The sequence below is a fragment of the Tachysurus fulvidraco genome, chromosome 10, assembly GCF_022655615.1.
Source record: "Tachysurus fulvidraco isolate hzauxx_2018 chromosome 10, HZAU_PFXX_2.0, whole genome shotgun sequence".
In the NCBI taxonomy this organism is placed as follows: domain Eukaryota; kingdom Metazoa; phylum Chordata; class Actinopteri; order Siluriformes; family Bagridae; genus Tachysurus; species Tachysurus fulvidraco.
In genome coordinates this window covers 13,038,160-13,062,305 of record NC_062527.1, presented here as the reverse complement: position 1 = coordinate 13,062,305, position 24,146 = coordinate 13,038,160, and the positions used below count along the sequence as shown (strand labels likewise).

The following is a 24,146-nucleotide window of genomic DNA, read 5'->3' as shown; positions in this document are numbered from 1 at the left end:
GCATGTCACTGGAAGCCCAATGGAGCCCGGAGCAGAAAGATGTGGCAACGAGAAAGCAGCATTCAGCTGACAACGACAACAACAGCAAAAGAAAAATAGACAGAGAGAATCAACGTATTAACCCACACCCCTCACAATTCTCCTCATGTTCTGTGTCCCAACAATCAAGTGCAAAAGCTGTAACGGCCGCATGCACACTTCAAGACACAAAAAAATATCTATCTGTCACTACTAGAAACAATCAGCAGCTCCATAGATCTCTCTCTCTCTTTCTCTCTCTCTCTCTCTCTCTCTCTCTCTCTCTCTCTCTCTCTGTGATAAAAACTTCACTGAAAGACTCTTTTTGAATTCTAAACACTAGGGAATATGGATGATGAGAACAAGAGATAGGAAGATAGGATAAGAGGATCTGTACATTCGGTCTCTAATTTGTGGGGTGTATTGTATTAGCCCAAGTCTGTATGATTACCGGTCTAACCTCAAGTACAACCTGTGAAAAAATATTATAGTTTCAGTCCAGCCAGAATTGACTGTTTACTGTTCAGCCAGCCTTTTCCTGTGTTGTCTTCCCGTGCTGTTGGACCTGTGTTAACACTGCACCACTGAAATCAGGAAGGAGGTGCCTCAATCATTTTACGAAAGCAGGTAACAATCAATTACGACGTAACAGCACATTTATTCATATTCACGAAGCTTTCATTTAATCACCCAGCAATGACTACATGATAGGGTTTTTACTGCAAACATACCATCTAACTATTACTGTAACAGCATGCTGTTTTCTGAAAGCTGACGCTAAATAAATGTCTTTAAGAAAAAAAACAACAATGAATGTTTAGCAAATCTACTCCCTACTGTTATAATGTATTCTGTTTATTTATTCTAGCCAATTCTTCATTTCCAAAGATATTATGCTGCTTTTGGCATCACTGATGAAAATAATTAACTGAAAAATAGATACTAGCTTATCCTTGGCCAACCACAGTCCAGCCAAACTAAATGAGGATGAGCAGCTGTTCATTCGTTTGTGATGACTCATGATTTGCTCCATCATCCACACATGGAACAAATTTACTCTTCACCCACCTACTCACCATCAACACCTCCACATTCACCAGATTCTTTTAGCCTGTGCTAAGGCTATGTATAAGGCCATACAACTATAAGGCACAGTCCTGCTTCTGCTGGCTGGCCGGCAGGCTGGTTGGTTGAATTTTTGGATGGACATAGATTGAAGGATAGATAGACATAGACCGATGGAACATCGGACAGACACAGACTGATGGACAGACAGATGGACGGACAGATGGACGGACAGATGGACGGACAGATGGATAGGTTATCGCCACATATACATTACAGCACAGTGGAATTCTTTCCTTCACATACCCTAACTGAGGAGGTTGGGGTCAGAGTGCAGGGGCAGCTATGATACCGCACCCCTGGAGCAGAGAGAGTTGAGGGCCTTGCTCAAGGGCCCAACAGTGGCCCAACAGTGGCAGCTTGGCGGTGCTGGGCCTTAAATCCCGATCCTCCGATCAACAACCCAGAACCTTAACCAGTTGAGCCATCACTGCCCCAAGATATAGAATGACAGGATGACAGACAGACAGACAGACAGATAGATAGAGTGACAGATCTGAGAAGCTACTGTTTCATCAAATGAAGGAAGGCAGAAAGCGAGACAAATTTCTGCAGTTGCAACAGTCCAGAATTAAAATTTGCACAGATGGAGAGAGTGAGAAACAAGAGGAAGCGAGAGAGAAAATTCCTGGCAATGGTCACAGATAGGGACAGAATGAACCGCAATATGTTCACTCTATATTCATACATGGAAATGTGTTACGGAAGGAAAGACACAAAAACAACAAAGAGGACGGTTCCTGGAGGCTTGCTGTTGGTGTTTACATGGATTGGACAGAAGATGTCTCTGTGCATCAGGCGTGTTTATAGCGCACACTGTCACAGAACACTGAAGTGTGAAACACTGAGTTCTGTTTGGGCCACATTTAAGGTCAAGTCATCAAATTAGTCATCTTATTTTCGTACTGTAGATGCTTGAATATGTTATTTGAGATACGATGAGGTCATCATATTATCTGCTGAACACCCTCCAAATCTAAATCGAGGCAAAAAATTATGTTTCAGGTATAAAAAACATGATACCTGCCTGCCTACCAGTGTAAACAGAATCTTCTGTACGTTTGTGTGAATGTGAGGGAAAAAGGACTTGCTGGTTCATTTTCCCAGGCAAACAAGGTCACTAACCACTATGACATTACTCTCGACAGATGCTTGATCAGTTGTTTGTTCCTGAGTCCCATGTGTGTTTCAATCAAAAGAAGCTAAATTTTAATCCGTATGTCCTTTATCTAGTTTCCCCTTACTGAGACCTTGTGCAGAAACGCTGTGACCTGGGGGCTCTACAGAATCACACGTTTCTATGGAGAAGCAGCTTTTACAGTGTAGGTGCTGTATCACAGCTTGAATAGGATTTATAGTGCTGATTAAAATCAGTGCTCTCAATGCCAGACAATAACGCTACAATATCGCTAGCTAGCAGGCCTGAATCAGGTTCAAGGAAGAGAAAAAGATGAGACAGAATAGCCTGAGCCAACAGATTTATTGGTTACTAATATTCTATGATAATTCTGCCGAATTCGGCCCATTCACGGATTGCGTAATATATAGACGAACAGCAAAAGCCAGCAGCTCACTCTGGACAGTATTTGTTGTCAGGGGGAATTTGGCCACATACAAAAGGTTACCAAAGTCTAGACTCTCTGCCCCTAGAAAAACTGCATCTCATCGGAGTTGAAACTTCAAAAGTACCCCTGGCCTGATAGCCTTTGCACTTGTGATTAATAAAATATAAACCTCACCTAAAGTCACTGAGGCTGATGCTTCAAAAATATCATCTTTAGGACATAACTAATTCAGCAGCATGCTATCTGGCCTCTCAAACTGTGGTATAAGAAGACTATCATAGTGTAACTCTGACACACAGTCCTCCAACCCAGAGTTAGACTCCATTACATATTCTAGACAAGTTTTCTTATCCGCTCTCTTTTTGTTGTTGCTAATGGATGGGGTTAATGGAGTGGCTTTGAGGTGGGGAAAAGCATGTCATCTTTACAGGAAAAATGAGGTTCATCTTGCTTACACATCTTGATCTCTTCGTGAGCTTCCACGCCTCTCTGCTCATGCCTCTCTTCCAAAAAAAAAAAGAGAAAGAAAATGATGTATTCATCTCATTCTGTAATCTAGCAGTTAATGATGTTCCCCATTAAGCAACTGTTTCTTGTGACCTGACTTTTTTTGTGATTGTTGAACATAAAGGAACTAAATGTTTCGACAACTATTTTCTTTGAATTCTAGACTATGAGGCATTACAGCAACATTGAGAAAAATGTGTGTCACAATAGCTTCCACACTAACACTAGATTCTGCCCATCACTGCCAATCAACACACATTGTGCTCAGACTGTTAGTCTAAAGTGTATCCTACATATTATTTTAGGTACTAAATAATGGTAGACCTATAATTTAATATATATATATATATATATTATATGGTTATATTCAAAAGGTGTTCATTGCACACATAGTTCAATAATAAAAAGCTCCATGCAGTTGATAAATAGCCGGTATTATTCTGCACATTTAAATACTGGGCCTAATATTTGAACTGATGGACCATTTTCTTAAAATAAGTTGAAAGGATAAGTGGAAGTTGTTTAGGAGTTTAATGAGTTTCTGACTGCAAAAATTATGAGAGCTCCTGTGATAAGTGAAAAGAACCCGATTATCTCCAATACTAGCACATACTGTACTACGTATACAAATATGTGCCTTTTGATATTTAATGTGTCTCTCTTCGTTGAGCATGCTATCTGCAAGCAGATTTACCTCACTGACTACTGCTGATAAATTATCATCAGTACTGCAGTGCTTCGTAAGTCAACTAAATGAATATTAATGAACACTGGGAATCTGACTATAAATATTACTGAGAAGTGGTTGGTTTCAGTAACGAACATATATTTGAAAACATTTTTCCGAAATATATAGAGATGATTTTTAAAGTTGTGGTGGTTTTCATAGACACCCATGATTAATATGGAATTGGATGGAAAGGATCATTTTAATTTTAATTTGTCTTAATATAGGGGGGGGGGGGGGGGTTTCAGAGAACATAATTCAAATTAATATTTTCCATTAAGTTGCATTTTGCAGGTGCCTAGCATTCAAACATATTTTTAGAATATTAATACGCTGTCCAAGGATTAATGTGTTAAGCAAAACTAAATAAACAAATAAATAGACATCTATGGCTGTACTGTGTTGTTAGCTTTAGTGCAGTGCTATTGCATCTCCCCAGGCATGACCTGGTACAAAGAACAGACCTCTGAGTACAACCGAATGTCACGCTCCTGTGCATCTGAATGAGACATGTGGCTACAGAGTTTATACATAGAGAGAGAGCTGGGGTAAAGAAAAGCAACACGGCTAATTTCTGAGCCGCAGTCAGCACACTGCAGAAGCAGCCTTTCTTTTATTCTCTTCCATCTGAACTGCTGAACCTACTTACTTTTAAAAGTTTCACACAAGTCTAACCTTTAGCTGGTACTTCATCAGTAGAAAGCTGAGTACAGTCAACTTTACTTCCTGTGATGTCATCATTTAACCTCAGACTAGTCAACATCCTTTTGGCTCATGTGAAAAAAAATCTGCTGTGAGAAAAAGTTTGACTATGACACAGCATGTCATGTAAGCAGGTTTGATCACTGCTGAGAAATGGAAAAGCATTTATCCAATGTGATTGCACAAATACAGTTGGCTAATTAAGTAAAGACCTGACAAAAAAAGCAATGCTTTGTTTGCACATTGGCTTATAACAAAGGGACACTATTATACTACAGTATATGAGAGTGTGACAGCCAGAACGACAAAGCTTCAAAGCCATCAGACAATACAATTAGGCCCACTAGCTCAAATGGATAATAAGGAGACACACCCAGAGATCAGGAAGATAATCAATGAACAACCACAAGAGATCTGACTAAAAGCACATTAGGCATGAGAAAAGCTTCAGCATGGTGACACTGACGAATGAGGATGTAAAAAAAAAAATCTCTGGCAGAAGACCCTAATTTGGAATTTAATATCCTTTGGTTTATATTGGCCAGCAGTAAAGGAGTGCTCAAGACTTAGTATTAAACATAGAATTACATTCAGAATTGTAGCAAAGGTATGAATAAACCAAATTAAATGACGTCATTAATTAATAATGGGGACTGTTCTTTTATTGTAATATACATCCATCTATCCAGCCATCCATCAATCCATTCATCCAATCAGTTTCTGAATTACGTATCCTACACAGGATCACAGGGAGCATTGGGCCTATACTAGAGGACACAGTGAACAAGGCAGAGGACACCCTGGACGGGGTGCCAACCCATTGAAGGACACAATTACACACATTCACACACTACAGACAATTTAGAAATGCCAATCAGCCAACAAAACATGTCTTTGGACTGGAACTATTGTACCTGGAGGAAATCCCTGGTAATATCTGCATGTTTAAATCTGAAACAAGAAGCTATTTGATCAGTTTATGAATAAAAAGCCATAACAAAGAAGGTTTTGCTTCCATTTTTTGCATGCAGTCGTTACACTCCCAACAAAAACATGAACTTAGGTTCACATAATGCATCATATGTACAGCTAAGTAACAAGGAAAGCAAGTTAACAGATGTATTGTCAATGTTTAATGAAGTGATAGGTAAATAAATGTCTATTAACTATTGTTTATTATAGCTATGGCTACATTAATTAAAATCCATCCTGTTACTAAATGGTGATTATCAGCTTAACTCAGGTCTTCAAGTGTAAATATTGAAATACACAAATCGGCCTCCCTCATTTTGCTAATTAAAAACAGCAAGCATATTAATCAAGGTATTACTTCACAGTGGTCACTGAGGAGTTATTTTTCACTCATGCGCAGGATAAATTATTGTTTAATTTTAATTTCATTATTTGGCTTTTTTTTTTTTTTTAAACTCAGTTAATACATCCTTTAACATCACAAAGTAGGGCTAAATGCTGAGGCTTTTTGCTTTTTTATCATTAGCTAATGCCATAAATGTCAGCCAGTAAATCCTTAATATGAAGCAGAACGTTACAAAATGACGGACATGGAGTCTGTTTATAGGTTTTTCTTTCTTGAAAATGTCAACTAAAAAATTCTATAGCCCGTATGAATGGCAGAAAGCCCAAACACCCAAATACAAAAATATAGTGTATGTCAAATATCCAGAAAATACATAAAAAGGAACTCACTTAGTCACCTTTTTTTATAATCTAACATGGAGTCCTGTGTATTTAATACAGTGCTGTATAATTAAGGTATGGTTACATGCTTTGAGCTTGAACGCAGAGCAGAGATAATTACCAACCAGTAGCACAAAGAAGAAACTTCTAATACTGGATAAAAATGAATAATTTTAGATACCAGAGACATAGTTTAGTTTAGTTTTGTTTTTTTGTTCCATGTTGCATGCACCATACTCAAATATCCGGTCAGGTAATAGTAACCGGATATTAAGCTAAGTTTGCATATACAGGTATTTGAATTACCATGCACATTTCTAACCGCACTGTCCCTGTGTATAAACATTCTTATGAGTTAATATATTATTGCCATTTTTAGATAGAAAGTAAGTCATGCCAAAGGGCACAGCTGAGGAAATGCTCCACTGGGCATTGATAGCAAGCCCATCTCTCACACAGATGGATCTGCCTACGGTTCCCTTTTTCCACCAGGGTAAAATGTCAAACACACCTTGTTCAACCAAACTCTGAACTATTCTGGATGCTGACAAGGTCATTGCTGAACACTCAATCATTACTGTATCTGCAGTTTCCCGTCTCAATGCAACAAGACAAGAAAAAGACTGATATTGCTTTAGATGTGCTTTGACAATGTAGCTGTGTGTTTATTCATGTACCACTGGCATCTCCAGATGTGTTTTGAATTACAGACAGGGATCCCTCAGTGGTATTATCAGTATGCAAGTCAAATAGAAATGCAAAATGCAGAGCTTCCTCTCTCTGGCCCAAATGTTGACAGGCAGGGGCCTTTGGGCTGGACAGAGCTTCAGGCAGTAAAGCTAAAGGCACTTAAGGCATATGAATGAGGAGATGGCCCTCATATGAAATGATGCCTTTTTCATGCTGATTTGAGATGCACCTAGCCTGTAATGAATAAGGTCAGTATTTGAGCAGGTGAAGTTGGTCTCCATCCAGAAAAATTGAGAACTTCTATTGACACAAATGTAGATGTGAGGACAGAGTGAAGGACTCATGTGCAGCATGCTTCGGTAGTATGAGCTGAGATTAGCTCACATCTGTGCACTGTATCACATTTATTACATTATGCTGGGAAAAGTCTAATCCTGGATCAGTATTCTGAGAGTTTGGTATATTTGAATCTGGGTTAGGACCGAAGGTTTACCATAGCAAGCCAGATGAGGAACAAGGAAGAAATAACTTCAGGTTATACATTCATTCATTTTCTACCACTTATCTGAACTTCTCGGGTGACGGGGAGCCTGTGCCTATCTCAGGCGTCATCGGGCATCAAGGCAGGATACACCCTGGACAGAGTGACAACCCATCACAGGACACACACACATACACATGCGCGCACGCACACTACATGGCAATTTTCCAGAGATGCCAATCAACCTACCATGCATGTCTTTGGACCGGGGGAGGAAACCATGCAAACTCCAAACTACAAACAAAGGCGGAGGCGGGAATCGAACCCCCAACCCTGGAGGTGTGAGGCGAACATGCTAACCACTAAGCCACCGTGCCCCCCAGGTTATACATCTCTTAGATCAATGTTTTAAGTTGGTCCAAAACAAAGTTCCAGGCTTATATTTGAGTAAAACTAACTAGATTTATACACATATAACCCAACAAACCCAACAACCAAATTTGAGCTTTTTGGTTCAGAAAGATACTGATATGTAAGAATAGGAGTAAGTGAGAAGTTTAATGCTACAGGTTTGTGTAGAGTGCAGTGACAGCTCTGTCATGGTCTGGGTGCATATCAGCTAATATGTAAAGAAGATGATGTGGTTGAAAAACATTGGAAAAAAGAAACAATAGAAAAGTATAGATTTAGGTTCATCATGATAAAAACGTCCATGACTGAAAATTCATTCAGCACAATAATGTTACAAACATACTGCCAACACAATTAAGACCATCTCAATGCCAAGGTCAGATATTTACGCTATTAAATTAGCCGAGTCCTCTCACATAAATAACTGAAGTTGTGCAAGATTACTAAATAGGTTAAACAAACTAGTTGCAAATCCTTTGAGACATTCAGACAAATTAATAAAAGAATGACTATATTTAGCAGTTGGAGAGGACAGAGAACAGGCTAGTAACTAGTGAGTGTATCCTTAATTGGTTCCATAATTAATATGCTGTGTGCTGCAGTAAGATAGAGATAGAACTTCCCTAAGAAAGAGAAGGATGCTTTGTGTAGCTAAAAATTAAGCTAGTAAAAACTTCATGTTGTGTTTTGTCCAAAACAGCAAACATTAACATTGGAAAAAAACATAATCTTGGCATGGATGTTTATGACAAATGGACTGACTTGAGTATTTCTAAAATTGATAAGTCGCACACAGCTGTCTCTAAAGTATTCTCAGAATGGTGTGAAATCCTAAAAACCACTGTAGCCTCCTAAATATTCCTGTTTTTATCTGACAGGAGCATAACCCAATTGTGAAATGCTTTCCTGCTTCCACAGCTACAAAGAGTCATTATTAAAAGCCACTCTAATATTTCACACCATTTTGTGCACAGATGTTTATTATAAAGTAGTCTGTGAGTGAAATAAATTAGCTCAATTACTGTTTATCTCAACATTTCTACAAGTCAAAAGCGCTTCTGTGGTCCAAGAATATCTATAAGTTTTACTGAATGAACATAATCATGTAAATGTCACATGTACATATAGATCATTATAGATAACCCAAAATCATAAAATATTCATAAATTTGACTTTACTATTTGAATTTCAGTACGTCTTTGTGGTAGAAACATATTGGCCAAGATTTTATTTCATAAAAGTATATCAAGTAAATATTTATCTTCTGATTATATTTTTTCAAGTTGCATTTCCACATTACTATGTACTGTATACATTCACCATCGTCATCTACCCCAACAAAATGGCCGATGTCTAATCTAACTACCAAGTAAACAGAGGGGGGAAAAAACTTATTTGAAGCCAGTGTCAAAGACACAGATTCTTGCTGATATGTGAAACTTGAAAAAAGAATGGAAATGAGTGTAAACTTGACAGCTCATTTGCAAAGTGTGTGCTCTGAGTCAAAGATCTTCAAGAGGACTTGAGGGTCTAGCAAGGGTGCAAAAGTTGCAAGCTAAAGTGATGATTATAGCAGTGACTCAATGCAGATTTTTAAAGCAATAATAATCCCAGTGTATTAATTAGACTTTTGTTACTATTATACAGCTTAAGAAAATTGCTGTTAATGACAAGACAACTTCAGCTGGGAAGGCAAAAGCAAAACTTGATATTCAGTAACTCTGATATTACTCCAATATTTACAATTTAAATTACTTAATTTTACAAAGTAATAAAGTAAAACTGATATTTTAATATGAATAATACCATGTTTCTTCATTTCTTCTCATTAATTTCCACATCAATTAATCTTTTAAGTATATTTTTCATATTTGTTTTATTTATGGTGAACTCTTTTTTAATGATTACAGTTTATCTACCAAAAAAACTATTTTATAAAAGGTTTAACGATTCATAATGTTCATCACTTCATTTATCTGGAACTGTTTCTCTGTAAATGCAGCTGTAAGTCTCTGGTGCTTCTTGTCTTTGCATGCTCATGTAACGTGTAATTGTTTTACTTTGATATAGCCTGGGGCTCAGTAATTTGATAGATCAATTACAACTTTTTAGCTTCTTTGATAACAAACTTTGGAAACTTTTGACGTTGAACTTTATCAAATTTTAAAATGTTAAATTTTTACAGCCTTTACAGTATCTTTACTTTAGTATTTTACTTATGCTTCATTATACTATTGTCCTGGCGGTTTGTTAATAAACATATATATCATGATAGATGTTGTGATGAAGAAATATTATAGTTTTGTTATATAGTTATATTTTGTTATATAAATATAGCTCTATTTAATTATATAGTTTTGTTATATCTTTCTCATCCTGTAGTGGTAATCCAGTTATTTTTGTACTGCTTAAAACTTGATTTGCTGAAGGGAAGGTGTTACGGGACTCTGTGGTTGAAAGGTGAATCAAACCATGACAATGTAAGTCAAAGTGCAATTGCGCACCCCAGCATGAGCACTGTTGAAAGCTGCTTTTGATCGGACCACCTAGAGGCAAAGCCACTTTAGATGTCAGTCACACCACCAACATCAGAAGCCAATACCAAACACCTGCATGCTTTTTATTTGCAGCACTCAGACAAATGACATTTAGTTAGATATTAAGAGGTTGTTTTTCAAGCTGTTTTATTGTGGCCATGCTTCTGAGGCTACGAGTACAAATTTGTTCTGTGTAAGCTTGCAGAAAGCAGACCTGAGGCTGCCTCATGAAAAGCAATGTGATATACATTTAAATCATTTTATTCCTTCCCAATTAGGTTATTTGCCAGTTTTTACCACAGTCAGCACTTCTCCATCACATCGACTTAACCAGGGAGGCTGAAAGCTAGGCTGTACTTTCCCTTATACACATGAAGTCAACCACTGCATCTTTTCAAACTGCTGCTCATACTACATCACAGTGCAGAGTGTAACATGCTCAGAGAAAAGAACTAACCAACTGTCCTTTTCCATATACATGAGCCCACAGATGGTTAGTAAAGACATGCCTTTATCTCTTGTCTCCTGTGTCTCCAGCTCCTAGTTGTCATGATAGTAGCGTTTCACCCCTTTTTTCATATATAAGGTAAGGTGTATATATACATAAGGTATTATATATATAATATTTGTCATATATGTATGTATGTATGTATGTATGTATCTTATCTACAAGGTAGATAAGGAAGATAAGGAAGATAAGGTAGGTATATATATATATATATACACACACACACACAGAGGAAATGCTGTTAGAGGAAAGTGGCACTACGTGGTTGCACTACACTTCCTGTCACTGATTATTTTCCTTTCACCCCATCATGTTTTACTCCTTCACAATTGCAATTTAAATAAAATTGTGACTGGATCGCTATTCTGACATGAATTTGATGAGAGGAGAATGGTTGTGGATAATAAAGTGCCCGTCTCAGTGCAACCGCATGCTCATAATTGTATGAAAATCCCAGTATGAAGGTGACCTTTTCATTTACAACCACAACAAAAGCCTCTGCAGTGATCAGCTGGAGAAAGTGGCTCTTTCATGGCAGATTGTAATCTTGCTTCTTCAGCTGGATCACTTACTGTAAAATAACGGCAACTTCAATGCAGCAGAGCTTTTCAGCAGTTTCCCTATATATAAATCTACTACAGGATTTCAAGAGTAATATAGAATAATTCCTCCTATGATCAATGCATCCCTTAGGCACACATTTTAGTGACTGGGGGTTTAATATTGAAATCCTTTAGCTTACAATTTAAACACGCTCGAAAACACTGTAACCATTCGTCATATAAGCGCCACATGCTTACATATAAACTTCTGATATATTCTGCAATGAGTTAAGGTACAAATCGGATAGTATTGTGTACAGGACCCATATCATCCCCGTGCACAATGTTGACAACAGTATTCGAGTGCAATGGGTGTGAAAGTAGTTTGGCAGTGCTTAAAGCCAACACAATCCTGTGGGAAGAATAGGGATGGCTATGCTCCAAAAACCCCTTGTTTACATAAAGCTTAGGTTCCTTGGTGCTAGCAAACCTAAAATTCCTAACACTAGAGAATAGAAAATTCAATTATTACCAGCCAGACAATTTGTGTACACACCCTCAGAAAAAAAATGACAATGAGAAGAAAATATTTTGCTGTTAAAATGACTTTTGGCAAATCACATGCAAAAAATGCCTTCTGTTTCATTTCCTATTGAAGGCGAATGTAGAAGTGCTGCACCGCACAGGTCTGGCTATAGAAATCAGTGTGTGTGTGTGTGTGTGTGTGTGTGTGTGTGTGTGTGTGTGTGTGTGTGTGTGTGTGTGTGTGTGTGTGTGTGCAATTTTAATATTCAGCTGAACTTTGCAGGAGTTGTGAACGAGGCTGGTTTTTATCGAATTGTAATGCCGTGACACTGTGTACAGCTAAATATGCTCTAAATATGTTACATAAGGATTAAAACATGACATGTGCTTATAATCAATACCACAGTGGAGTTACCGATCATGTTGAGATCATTTTCCCATACCTGATATTTTATATTCCTTCCATATTACGGTAATTTGCCTGTGACTACAATTTTAAAAAATCTCATGATTATTAATGACACATCAAAATTTTTAACCATTTATGGTTACATTTAATGTTGTTAAATGTCAGGAAGATAAGGTAGTTCCTTTTATCACTCATGTTACATCAGCTATAAACAGTCATCCACTCATCAGCCTCTCGTTCTCTGTCATGTTACTGAGGAACTGGAAATGACCATTTAATTGAATTACTGTGAATGAGCTGTTATGATAGAGATGATAACATATCAGTAAAGGTGCAGATAAACTATATAAACCTGTGATTTGAATTATGGCTGCTGTTTGAGAAAATGAATTATCACCTTCTGACCAACCAGATTCAAAAACTTAACAGAGCCGTGGTTTATTTAGTGCTTAGAAATGTAAGATCAGTAAAGTATCACCGACGTTAGCCAATTGTTATACACATGGATAACCTAACCATTTTCTGTACCATTTATCCTACACAGGACTGAGAGGAGCCTGGCACCTGGGACTCAGTGCAGAATAAAGGGGGACACCATGAACAGCGTGCCAATCCACCACAGGGCATAATCACACACACACAAACTACAGATAAGCCTACAACACAAGTCTTTGTACTGTGGGAGGAAACCAGGGAGAACTTGCAGTCTCTTTGCATACAGGAAATCAAGGCCCCAAACCCGGATGTGAAAGGCAAAGTGTTAACCACTAAGCCACTGTGTTCCTGGTTGACAGAAATGTCATTCATTTGTTGCCAACTTGAGCAATTTATAGGATTTCATGCTAGGATTAATTCCCACCTCAGTCTAACTTTAGCCATTTTTACTTGTTAAGTTATATGGTTTATTCTGGGTAGCCTTTCAAAAGCAGGAGACTTCAGTGTATACATTAACTTCTTTCCTTAAAAGAGTTGTAACAGGAGAGCACGGCTGGGTTTTTTCCCCCCTTTAAGCTCTAGTCACACTCACTCCTGTGACCTTTCCCCATAGGCGTAGGCTCTGTCTCTCCCTGTGACCAACCTGTCAACCTGCCCCCAACTGCGTCCTTGAATGCTCCCGTTACCTTGCCTTTATTCACTCCTCTATTTAAATAAGCTTCAGGAATAAGATCTGACTTTTTCACACCGAATACAATACATCCTTTATACAAAGAATCAGAGCCCAACTCTTACCTGCACCAAGTGCTCATGTCTGTTCGTTTCTTCACTGTTACTTTTCACACAGCTCAAAAGTCTTCTGTTTCAGGAACAGGTCGAGTGTGTGGAACTAAAACCACCCTCTTAGAACATTTTCCTGAATCCTGAGCTCTAAAGTGACCACTGTGTGTCCTGTTGTACAAATATAATGTGGCTATTTGGGAAGCACTACACTATTTCTGTAGCTCAATGGTGTAATTTGTCTGGGTGGGCTTTTTTATTTTTTTATTTTTTTATTTTTTTATTTTTTTATTTCAATTCACTTTGGTGTGGTATACTTGTATTTTCCATAAGCATTACTAAGCTAATTTAGGATTAGTGAAGCAATTTGCACTTGAATGATTCCACAGGCATAAGTGGAGAGAAAGAGAGCTTTCTTTGCTTGGAGAAGACTGATTTGGTGCGCACTTGAACACTAGTGTGGTCAGAAGCAGATGGCTCTGGGATATGATTGAGGTCAGTTTGGGGTAGGTAGAGAACAGAGCTGAAGCATGAGTTCAGAAGCACTTAACTATAAGATATATATGAAATAGAATTTAATCAGCAGTTTGTCATGTATTCTGTAGCATAGTATACTGTAAAGTAGCACCTTTCAGTACACCATTCGTAGTCAGCATATATAAACCACAACTACACAACAGTATACAACTCAGAACATTAACGTTTTTTCTTTCACGCTTCAATATGCAAATACATGCCAAGCTAACAGATAGTGTGCTAACACACAAAGCTTAATTGTCAGCTGGCAAACACAAACAAGTGCTGATCGCTGACCGCCTCCTGTAATTTTTACAGTTTGTCCTGAACCTCTGGCATTATTCAGCTCTTGTCTGAGCCAATTAAGCATGTTGAATAGTCTTCAGACACCATCGAAAGAAAGTGCTCTAGAACTGGTTGCTTAACGTAGAAAATATGGGCCAGAGAATTGACAAGGAAGTGAGCAAAGCAAAGCAGATGCCACTTTCAAGAGAGCTCACATGTTGCTCATTTGTTAGTTATATTTCAAAATATAGAATATAATTCTGCATTCAAAATGGCTTGAAAAACAAGTTTGATTCTGAGCCATGTAAACAGTGCATTGGGAAAATGATCTACCCCAAGCATCGTGTTTCAAAAGTTTCTAAAGTTTTCCCCTTATCTACTTTATTTGATATAATAAAGAACATAATATAATATAGCAAGTAATCATAAAAGTAATATAATAAAAGTAATATAATGTGCTTTTAAACTTGGAGAAAATTAAATTTACAATGCAATGGTCTGTTAACAATTTCTTTCCTGCTTGTGTTCCATTTATTTCATAATACGAACGTCTGATAAAGCCTCATTTATTGTTTGTAAAGGTTCGATTATTTTTATGTATTAATAGGAAAAAAGGGTAACCATTTTATTTTGTTACAAACCGCAAACTACCACACTACAAGCACATGTCAGAATATTTCCTGCATGTTTGTCCTGTCCTGTCCTCCAACACAAAGACAAAATTGGCCATGCTCACTAAGTGGAAGTGTCTGCACTAATTCAATTCAATTCAATTCAATTTGTACAGTGCTTTTAAGAACCGATATTGTCGCAAAGCAGCTTTACAGAAATACACTCTCTCCCCATCAATAACAGCTGCACATGCTAATAGGAGTTGTCTGTAAGCTCATGTATGTGGAAGAGGGCAGATCTTGCTTTCCACTGCGTGTGATACACCGCCCGGTGATGCAGCATAATCACCAGTGTTAAAACGATCTAGTGGCTAGCTTCGTCTTGACAACTCCTTCTTAACGGGTATCTTATATTTTACATGCTATTTCTAACTGTGGACAAACTGCTAGCACTTCATGGTGGAGGGATATTTGGTTCAAACAAACAAAAGTAGTCATTAACAGTCTCTGGAGTTTATTTCCATCCTGACATGGCTAACTGGTGTATTTTGGCATGGTGTGGATTCTTTGGATTTTATTTAGGGAAGTTTTATAAAAGCAGTAACAAAAGAACTTATATTGTTAGTTACATTAGTTCTATAAATATTTAGAACTAATATACTAGTATAGAAAAACTAGGCAGAGAAAAAAAAACAGAAACAAAGCAGCAATGCAAAAGGAAGAAATGCATTCAGACACCTTGCTCACTCAGAGAGGAAAACAGACTTCTTAAGTCAATGAATAAATCTCGCAGCAATGTATTTACAGCAGGCCAAAGTCAGTCTAGTCTTTACTTTGCCAATCATAAATCTGCTAGCTAGGAAATGTCAATGCACTACCCGAACCCACTTCACCTTCATACTACCCAAGGCATAACAGTGGCTTGCTTGAAAACGATACCTTTTTACATGCCACTTCCTGACTTTTGTTTTACTCTCCTAAATCATTTTCAATTACAAGAAGCACTAAAGGTTTTATGGTCTGCTGTTATTCTGACAGAAGAGAATAAATACCTCATTAGCCAATATTAAAATTCCCTTTAGCTGCACGTTATAGACATTCACTTGCTGATGACTAGTAGAAAATAGCAATATTACAACTCGACAGCATTACTTAGGCTTAACATCATGACATGACCTCAGCATCACTGCTAAATCTTTAATCTTTGATGAAAGGACCACGTTTCCTATTGCATAATGCACTCAGCTCCAGCTAACCTCACCGTAGTGAAAGTGCATAATTAATTTGTCTGACGATGCTCTTTGCACAATTTGTTTTTCCTCAACACACAGTGAAAGGGCACAACTGGAACCACGCGACTTGAGAGCGTGACTGCACCATACTGCCAGATTGCTTGTGTTCCACTGTTCATTTGGGTCCATCTGGACTTGGATAAACACTAAAGGTGTTAATTTAACACACCAAGGATTTTGCTGTGAAAAAGTGATTTTTTTTTTTTTTTATTAGAACTGTGCATGATGCTGTGACTGTAGAGGAGTCTGGACATGTTTTGTAAACTATTTGACAGAAATCTCTACCTTTAAGACACACAGGTCCAGCATCAATATTCAAATTGAGATGCAGATAAAATGCTGAATCAAAAGTCATTTACATTTAACATACTGATGTATTTCATGCCATGAATGCCGACTAATAAAAGTTGACTAATATTACAAGGATTAGGCGCACACACACTATGGCTGGGGTGTTATACTCATGCATACACCTTTTGTGCCTTTCGATTGTATCTTATATCCTAGAAAGGTGCATGTAGTGTACATTTAAAGTCCAATTTATTTAAATACCTTAAATATGATTTTGAAAGTTACAAAATCTTAACGTTTCTAGGTGAAATATATAAATACGTAAAGGACTGGTACACCACTTCAGAAAAAAGTAAAGCCAATATTTGTACTGAGTGAACAGAAATTGTCTTAATGCATGTCACTGGTGTTTTGGAGAACTTCTAATTTTTCACCAGATATACTTCCGTGTTTCTCTTCATACGTCAGTGACTTACAAACCACTTTGACCTACAAGTGTTGTAGAAAGAAATAACATTGACAACCTCAACATAATGCAGCAGAAGAAAAGATGCATTCAAATCTCAAGTAAACTTTGTTTTTGTATCTTTGTTAGTTTTTGGGACACAAATCTCAGTAATCTCATAAATCCCACTCGACTGACTGCAGCTAGTGTGAGATTCAACACCCTGCACAAGCCCAGTGCGCGCGCTTGTTCCGTACCTTTGCCGTAGTTGAAGTGAAGTCGGATGGACTTGCCCTGGTTGATGTGCAGGTAGGTGAACCACACGGCGAAAGTGAGCAGCACAAGCAACAGTAGCAGCTTGAACTGCTTTCTGATTTTCTTTACCGGGAAGCGCAGCATCCTCGCAATAAGCCGGAGCGGGAAACGGACAGCGTGCGCTCACCTCCGCCACACCAGGCTCGTGCACAACGACATTCCACGCCGCGCCGCCTCAACAGGTCCGAATCGAAGCGCGCGCTTGTGTTTAACACACACACTCACAAGTCACACAGTGACGTCCGTCTGGATGCTCGAGTCATTTTCCGACCCGTGTTGGAGATGCTCAAGATGCTGGAGATGCTGGAGATGCTCAAGATGCTGGAGTTGCTCAAGATGATGCAGACGGATATCCGCAATGATGACTTTTTAGATTTTTTTTAATGTCTCGTCACCGTGTGTAAAGACGTTTCCGGTGCGTAAAACAGCGTGAGACAAAACAACCCGACAGTCAGACTCTCGACTTTCAGGTGGTAGGAGTTGCGATCTAATCCGGTGCAATCCTCTTTGTGCGTGGCCTCACTGACTGACACTAACCTCTGCTCTTGCCTCAGTCTCAGAGTCACACCTCCAGCCCTCCGACATCCTTTTACTTGGTTTTAGATTGAACTTTCTACAACGTTTAGGCCACAAGACTGTCCCTCTTCACATGTGCTCGTTTACAGCAGCAGATTTCAGCTCTGTTACACTGTACGCGTTATTACACAGATAATATTCATTTCTTTATTACTATATTTTGGACATTTCTCTTTAAAACCCGGTATACTGTATGTTTCATTCCTGGTTCACAGACGCGCGCGCGCTCATTAACCATGTGATATCTCACCCTGGGTGACGGTTCCAAAGACATTCAGTGATATAAATAAATGACTGAATCATGTGAGGATATTAAAAGCGGTGAGATTCGGTCCTTCCCGGCTCCAACTGTCGGTAAGTGTGAGCTGAAGTGCGATGTTTGTGTCAGTGCGTCTGCACATCACCACGGACGTGTGCGCGCAGCTTTTCTCACCTAGCAGGTTTCACAACGCACACGCGCATCCGATGTACAGTAACCTGTCAGAAACGCCACCGGAACCACGAGAGTAGAATTCAATAGAATTTCCATTCTTGCGCGCTGCCTCCTGCCGCCTCTCTTCCTCCTCTGCTTCTTTATGTCACGCGTCGTGATTTAGAAAAGTACCTCTGGGTCTTAAGGCTGTTTTGTAAATAAATAAAATTTCCTGAATCCTTAATTTTCCCACTTCATTCCCAGCGCGACGGCGACTCTCTTGCTCTCGTTTCTGTCGCTTCTCAATTGAGCATCCATGACGCTGCCGGGCAACCGAACTTGGGCGGGGCCGTAATGAGCTTTGACCTATCATAGGACGAGCTACGAGCGTCAGCGGCGCGGCGAATCAGCGGCCGAGTCTCAAATGTCCAATTCTGTCCTATCTAAGTACACTACGTAGGGCACGAACGTAACGGCGCCTGCGTTCTCCGTAAGTGCACTATATGTGGAATACGACGTCATTTGCAGTCATCGGCAGCGGTATGTTTACTCAAGCACCTGTTAATAAGAAAAAGCAGCAAACTGTCAACTTTGTCAAAAAATGAGTACGTTTGTTTTTATTTGTAATGTTAATTTGCTTGAGAAAAAATAAACAGTCGTATTTTTTTTATTTCAGTTCAAATTCTAAATGATTTTTCTCCGTTTTTTATGCCATGAGCAGTTACTGCTTTACATATTTATTATAATCTACAATACAATACAATTATAATAATGTTTAAAAATAAAAAAAAAGCCTGCACAAACGACAACGTTATAAAAGTCAATATCATCATCATCATCGTCATCATTGCTGTTGTTTTTGTTTGTTGTTTCTGTAGGTGTTGTGCATTTTTATCATTTAAACTAAATGTAGATAATGTAGCCTTCATGTTATATTATGATTATGATTATTATTATTATTATTATTGTTGTTGTTGTTATCAAAATAATAATAATCATCATCATCATCATTATTATTATTATTATTATTATTATTATTTTTTTTTTTTTTTTTTTATAGGCCAGAGGAGACCCTTGCAGGCACTGGTCAAAATTGCTCCAAGGACCCAAGCTGTAAGGTGCCAACACTATCCGGTTTCTTTTTTCTATGGCTTACATACATAATAGTTCATTTATTAATGTCGTTATCTCTATTCTTATTATTCCATAGTGGAAATTGCAGTTACATTGCCAAGCCGTAAAGAGGAAGAGGTCAGTGAAGAAGAACAGTTTTACTTTGTAAGCATACCCAGTAAACTCATTCTGTCTCAGCTAAGTATGTTCATACGGCAGGTGCAGGGCTGAAATAAGCCTCACCAGTCAAACTGACCTTAAATCACTCTGTCCCTGAGATATTTCACAACTCCTGTGCCTTAATACAGACTTAACAAATGTTATGTTGATTATGTTGTTTTAAATTATCATTACTAACTTGTAGGTATTTTTAGAAACTCTAGATAATTGAAGATGGTGGAGTAGTGTTATGATGTGGTCATTTATTTTTCACCAGCGGCAGGATACAGGACCCTCATTGCCATGGACTGGGTTCGATTCCCAGGCAGGGAGCTAATCCAGCAATTCAAGAGTTAACTCTCAGTGCTGGTCCCAAGCCTGCATAAAATAGGAAGAAGGGCATCCGACATAAGACCTGTGCCAAATGTAATATGTTGACCAGCTGAGCCACTGTAGTGAACCTGACTAGGAAGCAGCCAAAACAACAACAACATAATTAGGTGTTTGCCCATCTTTAGTGTGATCCTGTCTCCTGCTTCCCACCCAGTGACCAGGACTGAACTTTTACTATTTTCGGAGTTGGCAGTTTGGTGTGTTGGAATGATCTATGCAAAAGATGTACAGAGGACTGTTGAAGGTCATTCTACATTAACTACAAATTACTCACTCATCTTCTACCGCTTTATCCGAACTACTCGGGTCACGGGGAGCCTGTGCCTATCCCAGGCGTCATCAGGCATCAAGGCAGGATACACCCTGGACGGAGTGCCAACCCATCGCAGACACACACACACACACACACACACACACACACACACACACACACACACACATTCACTCACGCAATCACACACTACGGACAATTTTCCAGAGATGCCAATCAACCTACCATGCATGTCTTTGGACTGGGGGAGGAAACCGGAGTACCCGGAGGAAACCCCCGAGGCACGGGGAGAACATGCAAACTCCGCACACACAAGGTGGAGGCGGGAATCGAACCCCGACCCTGGAGGTGTGAGGCGAACGTGCTACCCACTAAGCCACCGTGCCCCCCCACAAAAACTGGTCAGATATCCACAAACCAGCACTATGAAGCTGCCACTCTTGGGCACTTCAGCAAGGCCCTTAACCATCATTGCTCCAGTAGTGCTGTATCAACAGCTGACCGAGCTGTTCACAATATTCAGTACAAATTACTAGTTATTCAAATAAATAAGAACACTTTTATACTCTGTTTATTATGTTCCTCTTTCTGATGCCACACCAAATCATTTTATAGTGTATATTCACTAAAAATTCTTCTAGCAATCTACAAACCATTTTCCTTACATCCTAATTTATGTTTACAGCCATCAAGTAATTTGTTTTGTTCATGTTTTTAATTATGGTGTGTTTGGAGTCTAGATTCCTGTGTAGGTCTTTTGGGTCTTTGTTCCAACTAGCAGCAAAATTCATCCAGTGAATGAAAAGTAACAAAGAAATCTTACACTCAGTTTGCGGTTTAAAGGAAGCCAGGTAGGGAAGCATCTGGAAAAATGACACCATATAATACAGAACAAGAGCTACAAATTAAAGAGATTAATCGAGAGCGAGCGAGCGAGCGAGAGAGAGAGAGAGAGAGAGAGAGAGAGAGAGAAAATGCTGACACAATAATGAGCCATTGTTTGAAAATTGCCTTTGCAATAACATATTTTAGAAAGAATACACAGATTTATTATTATATGCGAGCAAAAAAAAATCATGATATAGAAATCCAGATGCATAAAGAATAATATCTAACTTAGCAAATGTTTGACATCTTGTGCTTTGCATGTGAAACACTCGTAACAGACGTTCCAGTTGATTTAGACTTTTCGAAAACATTCCTAACATAACACTGTTTAGCGCTTCTGCCAAGCCAGGCATCAATTTAGGATTAAGCTTTGTGAGAAAACAAAAATAGCAGAATGTCTGATACACTCTATTAGCCTCTGAATGATTTTTCTATTATGTTATATGATTAATACTGCTATTTATGAAACTGTCGGTATTTGCTAAGCCTCTAATGAGAAATACTGTTACATGACTAATGCTAAGGAATAAAATAATACAGGGTGTATTATAGAGACAACAGTGGATTTATTCCTGATAGCAGGTTGTGAAATGTCTTCTATATTGTGTGCTACATTGCTACAACATCAGCATACCAATAATTTCAATATTTTTAATTTATTAATGAATGACACATTATACATTCATATATTCACTTTATGTTCTAGTCCTTTCTGATGTTGAGGTGAATTGTTTCCTGTTATCACTTGTGTTATAGCAGCTATAAACATTATTCCTTTAGCAGCTTCTCTTTTATCTTATACATTAAAGGAAATAAGACAAAAAAACATTATAACCAATCAGATTCTAACATTCATCAGCACATCCGTGTAAACGTATTTAACCCTTTAATGCTCAATTTAGGTAAATTGTGACAACACTACTACTTTATCTAAATATGCACCATTTAATATCTCTAGTATTTCTTTACAATTTACCAATACCAAAATGACAAAAAATACAATTTCTGTTACATAATTAATTGACATAAATGATTGAATTGTACTGTGTAATACTTATCTTGTGTGTTTAATATAGCTTATTTACGAAACATCTGTAACTTAAGTAGTTATGAATTCTGTAATTTGTTAGCAGTAGGAAACAAAATATCAAATTTTATTTTAAATATTATTTCATGAAGATTTTGCAGCAAGTTTATGCAATTTTGCATTATTATTCAAGCTTATTATTTTTTTAATGCTATTGGTCAATAGCTTTGTAGCACTTATTTTCAAATACAAGCTTTTGTTCAGGATTGTAATAATGGGATTATTTGGAATTTTGGCATGCAGTTTTCAGCACTCATCTACCAAAGCCTTCATCACCATGAGAGATAAGTGTAGCTAACATGACATGCCTGGATACACTTGCTGTCCAGTACAAGTCATGAAAGAAGAGTGGCTCTGTAAGCAGTGCTCAGGTTGACAGGTCTAGCTGTCAGCAGTGTTGTATTTATTACAACATGGGAGCATAGTTGAAGCTGCAAGAAAAAAAAGGAAAAAGGAGTGACGATGGCACTCAGGGAAAGGTCAGCTCTTCTCCTGTGGTCACAAGCTCTCATTTGTTCTTATCCACTCCTCTCAAGGAGAATCCTGTTTCTCATTGTTTTGCTCTCTCTAAAGCAGGTGTGGTATTACTTTAATCTGGCCAACCTCCGATGAAATGTCAAGTGGATTATGAATCCGGACAGGTTTTCAACGGAGGCCTGGGCAGCTCTCATACACCAACAGTTGCTGCTTACCAACCAGTTTCTCTCCATGGTGACCCATTTTTGAGCCTACTTTTATAAACCATTAAGCATATTAATCAGTTAAGACCGGGTTACTATTCTGTTAGCATATAGCACATTACTTAGTAACTACTATTTAATAATTTAGTAACTACACTACTCTAATTGAAAAGGTGTGTGATTAAGATTCTAGGGAATTTCAGGGGTGATGAATTGGCAGCTGCAATAATTTTTTTTTATACAAGATAGATGCAACAATAACAATGTATAGATGGATCTACCGCTGCTGCATCCTCTGTTTGACTAATCTTATAAATCCTAATGGAATTTACTGGATGTTGTTGCATGTGGCAGTAAAAAGGAGGCTATTCGTGTCTTTAGATTGGATGTGAAAGATAGCTAAAGGCTATAAGGGGTTTCTGTGTGTGTGTGTGTGTGTGTGTGTGTGTGTGTGTGTGTGTGTGTGTGTGTGTGTGTGTGTGTGTGTGTGTGTGTGTGTGTGTGTGTGTGTTGATGTTTCATATGATTTCTTCTTTCTTTTATGTTTCCCCATGTGAGAAAAAGGTTCTAGTACTGTACAACATAGCATAAAACATTATACTGTTCTTAGATACTGTATCATGTACCAGTGTTAAGTTTTAATAGAAACACAGTAATCTCTTAAATGCTCTTGTGTTTCCACCTCCAAACATGGTTAGAGAACTGTATTATCTCTACCCTTGAGATCTATGGGAGGAGCTCAAAGATATCTAAAATACCATCTCTCCCCTTGCACAAGCTATAATTCTGTCATCTTTAACAACATTGCTGTTCCTTAGAGAAATTGCAAATGATCGAGCAGCCACTGGAATCTACGGCACTCAGATCTACCCATCCCTCTTTAATACAATCGGTTTAAGGTTCCTGATGAAGTCTTTTTACGGCTGATGATCTCTACACTAAGAGAATCTTAAGCTTTTAAGATGTTTTTATTACTGATTTACCTTAATGATTTTAAAAAGCTGTGAAATTTATAGAAATGCACTCATTTTACTCTACTACAGTATTGTTTCTATAGTAACAACTAGCACAGAAACATATGTAATTGTGGATAATATTTTCTTTAAGTACGTATTTATTTAGCAATGCATATCAGTTAATATATTTATTTAT

General features: G+C 38.1%; 1 protein-coding gene across 1 annotated transcript in view; it reads right to left on the bottom strand.

The window, feature by feature from the left end:
• The window catches only part of b4galnt4a (beta-1,4-N-acetyl-galactosaminyl transferase 4a), a 119,289-nt gene extending 100,417 nt beyond the window's left edge, over positions 1-18,872 (bottom strand). The window contains exon 1 of the mRNA XM_047820069.1: positions 17,358-18,872. Within this exon, the coding sequence (XP_047676025.1) occupies positions 17,358-17,499 (142 nt within the window). The 5' untranslated portion in view covers positions 17,500-18,872. The remainder of the gene's footprint in view (positions 1-17,357) is intronic.
• Between the last annotated feature and the right edge of the window lie 5,274 nt (positions 18,873-24,146).